Here is a 10,849-nt window from a genome sequence, read left to right on the forward strand (position 1 = left end):
ATGTGGAAAGTGCACACAGGTACTTAATGATTTAGAAATGATAATTTTAGAATCAAAAAGCGTGGTTTGGATAGTAAATTATAATTTCGTTTTGGTTATGAATTTCCTTTCACCCCGAACTCACAAAATCTGATTGTTAATTCTCCCCTCAGGCTGCTGGACATTTCCTTGTAATTTGGTTTTGAGAATTTGGTGTCAGATCAAGATAACAAACTTTATCTAATAAGTTTAAGTATTCTCATTAACTGTTTGCTGCATAATGTTTGGATATTTTAGGGAGAAGTTACACATAGAGGTTAATTGGTTGAATTTCTGTCTAATTTTGAGACTATGACGTTACATAAAATTATATGCTTAGGGAGCAAAATGAAGGAACCTTCAAAATCTAAAATTCTCGCTTGTCGAAACATTACACGTCATGACGTCATTTCCGTTTAAGCCCTCCAGTTTCTCTTGCATAGCACGGAGCTTTCCGACATTCGGCCGTATAATGAATTATGAATTAAGAACAGAATTTGTCATTTTATATTTTTTGCTTTATTCGACAGATACCGGGAGCGCTGAGATCAAATTTCCTGGCATTTCTACAGGCTGTTTTAATGTACGAAAATAAAGTTAAAAACTGTTATACTAATTTGTGATTTAACTCGAATGTATTAGGTTACGTTGATTACTTGTGGTCGTGAGAATGAATTGTTTATATCATGACCAGTAACGTTTAACTTACATAGAACATGAAGTATCAGTCGCGAGTATATGCTTGTAAATTATTTGTTTTATTAGGAGTTTTTTTTTTGTATCTCATTTTTTTTGGTTTGTTTTACAGTTGATTTCCTTTCGTTTAAACGAATTTTGAACTTAAAGTTACGGTTCATGTCGCTTTGAATTAATATACAAACTTGTAGGTCTGATGTCCTTATTAGTTTTAGTCTGAACAACTTTATCTGTGGCCAAAAGACTGATCCTTGGCAATTTTGAGGAATAAATAGGAGCGGTCGTTACTTTGAAGATTTTAGCGAGATTGCCCAAAGATGCGTCACCTGAAAATGACCATAACTATTCCCTTAAGGATTGAGAACGAACGGTGAACAAAAGATTGCGTGACTCAAAATTGACATTTCCTTATGCAAATTATTTTGTGAAAAGTTTCGGGGATTCCCCAGTCTGTAAATGACGTCAAATCTCACTTGTGCGGTACAGAATCGAAGGAGAAAATTCGAACTAAAGATGGTGAGCTGAACCGTTAGTAGAGGGGGGCTTTGGGGCCTATTAGAAACCGCACAACCGTAGAAAAAATCATCCAATACCGAAAAACCGAAAAAAAATGCGATCAAAACCGAAAACCGCACGCAAAACTGTCAAAACCGAGACATTTTCACATCCCAGTTATTAAAACCCTGATCGATCCGATACAGTGGTGACAAGTGAAACATACAGAGTAAACTACACTAATTTCATTACAGGATTTATAAAGGCCATGGACTTGGCATTCGTATCTTCTAGTATCTGCTTAAATTAACAGTTGCTCTCCCCAGGACCTCTAGCGTGGTCTCTGCGGACCCAGCAGCTGGTAATGGAGCCTAGTTAAATTAAAGGAATTCGCACAAAAGTCCCTTATAGGATTGCAATTTTGCAGTCGCAAAAAGCTATAGCTCAGGAAAGTTTCATCGAAAATCCCTAATCTAACATTTCCATTTACGAACTAAGAGCTGAAATTTGTAGATTCAATTGGAATGTTGAATCAACTTGGTCACCAACTTCGAGGTGGCGTTGATAAAAAAACCTGCCCTACGTGTAGCCATACCCTCCCCTCCCCCACCTTGCCGAAAATCCCAATGCCCCCCCCCCTTAGTAGGTTCGGTTAGTTGGATAAACGGAATAGGTCGTCTTTAATGACATCCTGTTGCTTGCGTGGACGTGCGTTTCCTGTAGTAATTTTTCACGGCTGAGCTATTTTGGAGGATGCTTGACAGCAGGTATCAAGAAATTTCGATTTCAACAAAGATCGTCGTTTCTGAAACGAAAAAATACTCTTTGATACTTCAGCGTTAAGTTTCCGAGAATTGACTTACAGATCACTCACGGCGGCTATACTGTATAACGTAAAAAATAAGCTTTGGTGGCCATATCAGTATTCTCGGAATTTGGTCTATTTTCTTTTGTAAACGCACGCGCGCAGATGAAAGGTAAAACTTATAAGTTACGTGAAGTTGCTCTCTAAAATGATTGTAGCTTCCGTTGAGGAAAGATGGGAAACCATCATTTATCAAGCTACCCACGCAGTATAAAAAGTGTCGCACGCGAAAGTAACTGAGGATATTCGACTCCTCAGTGGAAAACTGCAGTATAAGAAATTTTCAATGGTTATACCGTTATTATGTTTTACAAAATGGACACAAGGCACCAGAAAAATTATGATAACTTTGAGCAACAGAAGTTAACGATCTCATTACTAAACACCATCAGTATTCGACCAGAAACACAAAGAAAGAAATTGCAAAGACAGGAAACCGAACACACTAGTGTCAAGAGTTTTTAATGACTTGTGGGCTGCAATGTCAGCCTCCATCAATTCTCGAGTAAAGTGTTGACACAATTCTCCTTATTTTAATTAAGAGAATTATTGCTAATTTATCATTTTATGAACCTCATCGTAGCTGTCCAGTCACCATAATTCAAACTTCTCAGTTCAACATGATTTAGATCATAGGATCATAGCTTTTCAAAGTAAGATTAGGGAAGGTTCATATCATATTTGCTCTGTTTGTAACAGAATACTATACAGAAAAACTGTGATCCATGCAGTTAAAAAAAACAAATGTACAACACTCAGCGAGAACTATTTACTGAGTTGTATACCCATGATTCCTTTCCGTCTTGGAATGACTTCTCACCTATCGCCTGGTGACAATCTTTTTTGAAATAGGTGTATGCCCTTGGCCAGACTTGAGCTCACTATTTCAGTATATTAGTCCAACACCCCTAGTATCACTACCCTTGATGTCAAGGATTCAGTTCCATCCAGGTATCCCAGTTACCCTGCTCACAGGGTCTAGTTGAATAATAATTGCTAACCAAATAAAATGAAATGACATAAATTGAAATACGACATTGAAATTATCATTTTTTTTTCTTTTGTTGGTTTTTTTCATTACCTTTTTTTCCTCAGTGAATTCCTGCGTTTGTATCTTCTGGTTCATGGTCTTCCTTGTGGAGGAGGCACAGTTCTTCCAGCCATGGTCCTCGATAATATCTAACGGGCGTAAGCTAAGTTTCATGGTACCGTTGTCTTCATAGCAAATTTGGATAACTGTTCGTCTAGGGCTATCGTCTGTTCGTTTTGGGTTATCTCACTACTTTGACTTTTGTAACGCTACATTCTTGATAAATAACTTTCATCAAAAGGTTGTTAGATCCATTCGCGACCCGTACTTTGTAGAGGATCGAAGCCAAAAGACTACGCCGTAAATGTAGTTCATTTTGGGTTGTTATTCTCTGTCGCGCCTCGCGTAAAACTGAACATATTATGATCAAAGACCTCATTCAGTGTCCTGCTGCTCATGGCGCTGTTCAAAGTGTTCGACAGACAATAATCAGAAAGGTGGAATTTTATTACTCTTAAATTAGGTGTCCCTTTCCTTTCGTAACCTGTTGCGTTCTTTGTGGATATTACGGTTTCGAATCCATTCGAGTCAGAGCAAGGTTCTGAGTCAAACCAAACAAGATAATAACGAAGAACAAGTTGTTAGGCTCCATTGGTGGTCAAGTGAAACACTAATTTGATTATCAACTATCAGTGGATAAAGGGAAATTAACCTTGAAATACAACGGACCGAAACGACCTGACTAAACATGGCGATAATGTGGGAACATGTAAAAGGATTTAGAATGACTACACGCCCTTATAGTCAGCTGAAAGGCATCCGGTGTTTGATTTGAATGATGTGGAAACATGTAAATGACTGTTATTCATTTATTAAGAGCGTGGAACAAAGAAAAAATATGACCCTCCTGCAAGGTTTCGAACCTAAAAACCCTCAAACATCCAAGCACAACATACATGTTTGAGATCTTTACTCTGAACTGGTCTTCACGTATCGTAAAATTGTGGATAAATATCCTCCTAATACGCAGTAACTTCCTTCTGACGTAAAGCAGTATCAAACCTGATACCACAGCAGATCGTCTGGAACCCGATGATAAATACTAAAATAACAGCGCTATGCATGATTAACGAAACTGGAACTGATATATAACTTGGAATAATATTTCAGTTTCCAAATTTATATTAATATCAATATAACAGTCACCCATCGCAGTACAAGGATTTTAAACCTCCTTTTTGAGCATATCTCAAATGTCTAGCGTTACACTCATAGCTGAGGCTTTTGGCCATATCGTGTACAGTTTTACACGAGGTGTAACAGAGTATTACAACCCAGAGGAACCTGAGATAACGGCGCGGGTTTTTGATCCTTTACTGAACAATGGACGCGAGTGGTTTCACCATCCTGTCGACGAGGTCATTTATCAACAATACAGCTACAGAAAGGCCACGGCTCAGGACTATCTACCTTCCAGCGATGTCCGTGCGAGGCTTATCGACGCCTCTTCCGTAGAGCACCCAGAAGTACCAGACAGTCAAATAGAGGGAGATGAAGCAATGGCTTGGAAGCGACTCAGACCATCCGTTCTCCTCTCAGGTTGTCAATCAATGTACATTGGCTCTCTGATTTCATTTTTAACGGCTACCTTTGTAGGTTCAGCGTTCATACTGACATCGTACATATGTTACGAGACTGTAAACAACTGCCAATTCTACCCAAAGGAGTCTATTCCAATAAGAATACAGTGGATGAGATCGATCTCGGATATCATTGCCTGTGCCTTCCTTTACATTTGGTTCTTGGTGTATTTGCTATTTCTTTTCCGTCCGTATCAGTTAAAAGGAGTGAAAAGAAAACTATTTTTAGTCTGTTGTGTGACGTACTTCTTGGATTCACTTTATCGCTTGGGTCTTTAAGTCCTGAATATATCCCATTTCAATCTATCTTCAGTGCAGAAGATTCCTATAAATATTTTGTTCGTCACGAACGATTGCGTCCAGGCATATTTATTGACTAAACATTTCCGCCCTACAACGAAGAAAGGACAGCTGATTTTGTTCCTTCAACTGATAGTACCTGCTTATTTTTGTTTGTTTCTAGCCATTCCAGTGGCATCGTTGATTTATCCAGCTTACATTAAACAAGACAATGAAGGGAAATTACTAATCGCTCTATTTGCTCCTCTCATTGGAGTCGTACTCGAAGTCATCTCACGAATTTTTGTTCAGCGCTTATGCAACATTACTCATCCGGGATATTCGTATGTCTTACTGGCGCCGTTGTATTGCGCTTCGGCGGTTATGTTCCGCATTTTACAAGCGGAACTAGATAACTTAAAGTCCATCGCTATTATTGGGATTATTCACGGCGCTGCAGAGGTCATAGAACGAAGCACCATGGTTGCAATTGATCATCTGTGCCATGCGATTCTGAAAAGAGAATCAACTCCTTGGGGAAGTTTTCGCACTCCTCGCCGTGAGAGACTAATGGCTGATATCGCTATCATGAGCATGTTGTATGAATCAATTGCTATAGTGTCTGTAAACGGCGTTTTATACTTGTATCAAATGATATACTTACAAAACGAAACCTTTGTAAATTTACTCAAGTATTTTGCCATTTTCACTTCTGTTCCACTGGTGATCGAGTGTTTCTTTATCACCCTATCGATTATGATCGCTACACGCTATCAGAATATGCCTATCATGGCCATATGGCGAAGAAGATGGAAAAGACATATAGTTCTGGCGATTATTACGTCAGTGTCTGTAGCAAATTGGACCAGTACAAACCTTTTAGTGATTGTCCATCAGCGCTTTGCTGAAGATTCGTCAAATAAGACTTGTAAAATGCCGTTTAGTTAAGTTGGCATATGATTACCACCTTTGCTTCCTCAAAATAGGATACTTTGTAGATGCATTTTGTTTTGTTTTTCGTCAGTTTTCTATTCATTCTCGTCTGCATGCTTTCGGACAGGTAGTGAAATAAGCTTCATTTGTGAAAATAAATAACGAAAGAGGGCAAATAAAATCTTGAGTTCGGTCTGTGAAACCGTGATGATGACTGGCACGCCTTTTAGTCAGCCAAAAGGCATCCTGCAGCGGTTTAAAATTATTTTTGTAAGTAACGTCACTCCAAGACTTGAGGTTCTTCTAGCTAAGTGGTGGCATGCACAGTTCTTTAAGGTGTGGTTGTTAACAGAATTCATTTGTCAAACAGGGTATCGGTTTTACCAGTTTGGGTCTAAAATTGGGTTTGGTTTTCCATTTCACCTGAACTCGGTGTCTTGATTGGTGTGTGGAGAGAAAGGAGCAGAAATTATGTAGGAACAGAAATTGTGACTGATTATGCAACCCGCTGTGAAATCATTGCTTCTGAAATTGGTACACGTTCGCATCTCACTAATTAAAAGCAGCCATTATACTTGTTATCCTGTGACTTAAATTCGTCGCTGTCGATGTTACAGCTGAGTTCTAGACCAAGAAGTCGGGTCGAGTGTCCGGCATGACTACGCTCTGGATTTTTAGGGTCATGTCTGTGGAGGGAAGGTAAGGCGGTTTTGAGAAGGATGCCGCACTTTCCCCATGCGAAATCTTCTTGAAATTACCTTCTCCCCCTGGAAAAGGTTTCGTGTTTAGAATCGAAACTCCCTAAAATTATACATAAGCATACTTCTGATGGTGTTGTCTTGCTGATATCAAACAATACTAACAACCCTGTATTGCTGATCACACAACAAACATTGCATGTGATATGAAAACCAAAGAGTAAAAGGAAAAGTAAAGAAATGTCTTATTCCTCAAATTGTACAGCTTAAAAAATTACTGAAAGTTACAGCTTTGATGGTGAAAAGAAAAATTGTTTTTTGCGAGCTTTTACAACACGTAAATCAAATAAAAATTGTAAATAAAGCGCCCCTAAAAACAATGAAAAGATAAATGGTGCAAAGTTCTCGTGAAAGACACCGGGGAACAATGTCAGTATCTGAGCAACTACGCACCTACCCCTCCCCTAACTCAACAACAGTCAACTGATAACAAGCAAGGATTAATGTCGGGTTAAGGGAGGGGTAGGTACGCAATTGCTCTGACGCTGACTATGACCTCGAACAAATATGTATGTCGTTATAAATGAACACAATGTTACGAATAACAGATAATTTGGTGTTAACAACTGAGTTGAAAACATAAATTGGCCACCGTAAATAGTGTAAAGGCTGACGTTTCGAGCGTCGGCCCTTCGCCAATCGCTCTGACGAAGGACTAAGATCAAAATGTCAGCTTTTAACCTCTTTACGGTGGCCAATTTACGTTTTCAACTCAGTTGTTAACCCTAAATTATCTGTCATACTCTCTCACCGACGCAGCACCACAGTTTCCTTAGGTGACGAATCATAGTTTCAATTTATCTTTGAAAACTTCCTCAAAAAAATCAAATGGAGTCGCAATCAAATGAAATAGCAATTTTTTTTACCTTCGGTTGAAATTTATGTAAGGAAATGATCCTCATCGGTAAGCTGTAATTGAAAGAAATTGCAGAAAAGAATCTTGAAAAAGTTCAGGCCTCGACGAGATTCGAACCTCTTCCTTTAGACACTAATTGGGCGCCACAACCACCTGAGTTACGAAACCACATGTTCAGAGCAAGGCCTGGGGGCAGTTGTCGGTGGGCCTCGCTTCAAAACAAATGAAGTTGATTTTGAGTCGCCAACCGGCTGATATGACCGAGACCGGAAACGTTAAGTATAAAGTTTCGAGAGTAACTCAAAACAGGTAAAATGCAGCAAATGAATTAATTTTCAAAAATATTACCAATTACTTTCGTTACTCTGAAATTATCAATATTATCAAAAATAAAGTTGCCAATATGGTCAACATGAACAGCGAGAATTTCGGGAACGAATCATAAACGTACTAGTTTTTTGCCACAACGTGTTAATAATTACTCCAATGGACGAGGGTACATTGATTCATCATCACTTTCTAGCAGCATGTTTGGTAACTAGGTTAAGCCTTAACCTAGTTACCAAACATGCCGTCGGACAGCCCATAAAAATAAACAAACTCAGTGCAGCTTCGTTAGAAACTACTCAGAGTCCCTTGATGGACGATATCAGATAACTTCTATCGGCCACGTTTGCATTTGATACAAAAAAAGGTTATCAAGTCTCTTATTTACAGTTTAACCCTTTAACTCTCAAAAGTGATTAACATCTTACTTCTCCCTATAATATCCATACATTATCCAACAAACAAGTAATAAGAAACACAAACGTATCAGTAGTTGTTATCTTGATCCAACACCAAATTCTCGTCACTAGTTTACAAGTAAGTGTGTGGCAGCTATAGGGGAGAGTTAATTAATCAGATCGTGGAAGTTATGTCCTCTGTTAAGTTTCGAAACGTCGACATCAACTTCCTTTCCTGTCGGTAATAAAGTTCACGACAACTAATAATCATTCCATATAAACAACGGGACTTTCCCTAAATTAGTCAAGCAAACAGCTGTTTGTCAAGATAACCTGGGAGAGACTTACTTTAGCTTACGTACTGCTGCCCTAGCAGCCGGACCGTTCACACGGTTTGGTCTTGAGTCAAGAATGTAGGAAGAGATGAGGCGAGGAAAGTGTCATTTAAAAGGTAAAAAACACGAATGTATGTCTAACACTGAGTTCCTTGAGCCACTTAACTGACAGGAAACAACAACAATCAAATATCGTCTGAGCAAGTTAACATCAAATACAAAAGCGGAGAGCAATAAAATCCTTCGCTTCAGGGACCAAACTAAGACAATTGACGTTTACAAAAGACACCATGAGTAGCAGTACGCTGATAGAGGTGTTTGGCCATATCGTATTCAGTTTTACAAGAGGCGTGACAGAGCATTACTACCCAGAAGAACCTGAATCAATGGCTTTTGGTTACGATCCTCTACAGGGGACTGGTTTGGAATGGAACTATCAACCTGTTGAGGAGGTTATTTATCAGGAATACAGCGAGAGAGAAGCAACTAGCTTGGATTATTTTATGGCCTGCAGGCCTAAGGTAAGAGTCATAAACGCATGCTCATCAGACGACGATGAAGAATCACACGAAAACAATTCACAAGATGATGAAGATAGAGCAATGGCGTGGAAGCGATTAAGACCATCCGCTCTCCACACTGCTTGGAAATCAATGTACTTTGGAGCCTCGATCTCACTTCTAACTGCTACCGTCATAGGTTCACTATACATATTGATTTCATTTCTACTGTACAAAACTGTAAACAACTGCGAATTTTACCCAAAGAAATCCATTCCTGTGAAAGTTCAATGGCTAAGATCAATATCAGATACAATGTGTTGTAGCATCATATATAATAGTTTTTTTTTGGTGGTCCTATTTCTCTTTCGACCTTATCAGATCAAGGGAATAAGAAAAAAACTTATTTCAGCGAGCTGCTGTGGATTTCTATTGGATGCACTTTACCGCGTGTTTCTTCAAGCCCTCGGAATGTCCCATTCTAAACTTTCTACGATACAAAAGCTTCCACTGTTCTTTCTCAGTTTTGTAAGTTTTTCTTGGCAAATACATCTTGTAACGAATCATTTTCTATCACGACAATCAACAAGGCAGAGGATTACGTTTTTCTTTCAAGTGGCAGTTGTTCTTGTATCCCTTGTCATCCTTGCAATTCCGGTGGCCGAGATCATCTACCCAACTTTTAATAAACAAACCATGAATGGCAAACTATTAATCGCTCTCTTTGCGCCTCTAATTGGAGTCGTTCTAAAGGTTACCTCACGAATTTGTGTTCAGCGGCTTCACCGGGATTACATTCATCCGGGATATTTATATGTCTTACTGGCGCCGTTGTTCGGCTCTTCGGCGATAATGTTTCGTGTTTTACAAGCGGATCTCGGCAGTTTACAATACATCGCGATTCTAGGGATAATTCACGGGATTGTGGAAGTAATCGAAAGAAGCGCAATGGTCTTTATTGATCATATTTGCCACTCGATTTGGAAAAGAACAGCCGCTCCCTGGGGAAGTTTTCGCACTCCTCGTGGTGAGAGGCTAATGGCTGATATAACTATTATGAGCATGCTGTTTGAATCAACTGCTATAGTTTCCGTCAACGGCTGTTTGTATTTGTATAAGTTCAATTTCCTTCAAAACACCTCCTTATTAGAAGTGTTAGAGCCTTTTACTCTAACAACTTGTCTTCAGTTGGTGATTGAGTGGTTTTTCACCAGCGTATCCCTCGCGATCGAGACTCACTATCAGAACATGGCTGTTATGGCTGTTTGGCAAAGAAGATGGAAAAGACATACTTTAATATCACTTACAACTTCTGTGCTCATAGCATTATGGACTAGCACAATTCTGTTAATTATTGTGCATGGAAGATTTAAGGAGTCTTCGAATCAACCTTGTAAGATGCCGTTTACTTAAAACTGAAGAATGAAGAATAGAAAACATCAAGTCTTCTGTAGGTTTACAGTCGTTTCGACATAACTTTAGTAAGAGCAGTCACGTACCCTACGCAGCCCATGTATCGAATCGACTCGTATCGAATCAACTTCGAAGATAAATCTTGCCCATAGGTATCTAATATTGAGGTCAAGTTAAGATAGAACTCTACACTTGACAGGATTGTGCGTTTAGTTATAACAGTGCTTTTATCAAGACATGCATGTTGGAAAAACCCGTATAGGTAATGACATAATTATAAAGTACTCAATGTAATACAGAGTACAA

General features: G+C 39.0%; 1 protein-coding gene and 1 pseudogene across 1 annotated transcript; both read left to right on the top strand.

Moving 5' to 3' along the window:
• Positions 1 to 4,196: 4,196 nt before the first annotated feature.
• On the top strand, positions 4,197 to 6,037 carry LOC136283108 (uncharacterized; annotated as a pseudogene).
• Positions 6,038 to 8,920: 2,883 nt separating this feature from the next.
• On the top strand, positions 8,921 to 10,543 carry LOC131774174 (uncharacterized). Its single transcript, XM_059090193.2, has one exon. It carries the CDS (start codon positions 8,921 to 8,923, stop codon positions 10,541 to 10,543), a length of 1,623 nt encoding a protein of 540 aa, XP_058946176.2.
• Positions 10,544 to 10,849: the final 306 nt, after the last annotated feature.

This window comes from Pocillopora verrucosa, chromosome 8 (genome assembly GCF_036669915.1).
Source record: "Pocillopora verrucosa isolate sample1 chromosome 8, ASM3666991v2, whole genome shotgun sequence".
In the NCBI taxonomy this organism is placed as follows: domain Eukaryota; kingdom Metazoa; phylum Cnidaria; class Anthozoa; order Scleractinia; family Pocilloporidae; genus Pocillopora; species Pocillopora verrucosa.

Excerpts from the sequence above, each read along its gene's own strand:
- LOC131774174 (XM_059090193.2), top strand. The coding sequence starts at position 8,921 with ATGAGTAGCAGTACGCTGATAGAGGTGTTTGGCCATATCGTATTCAGT.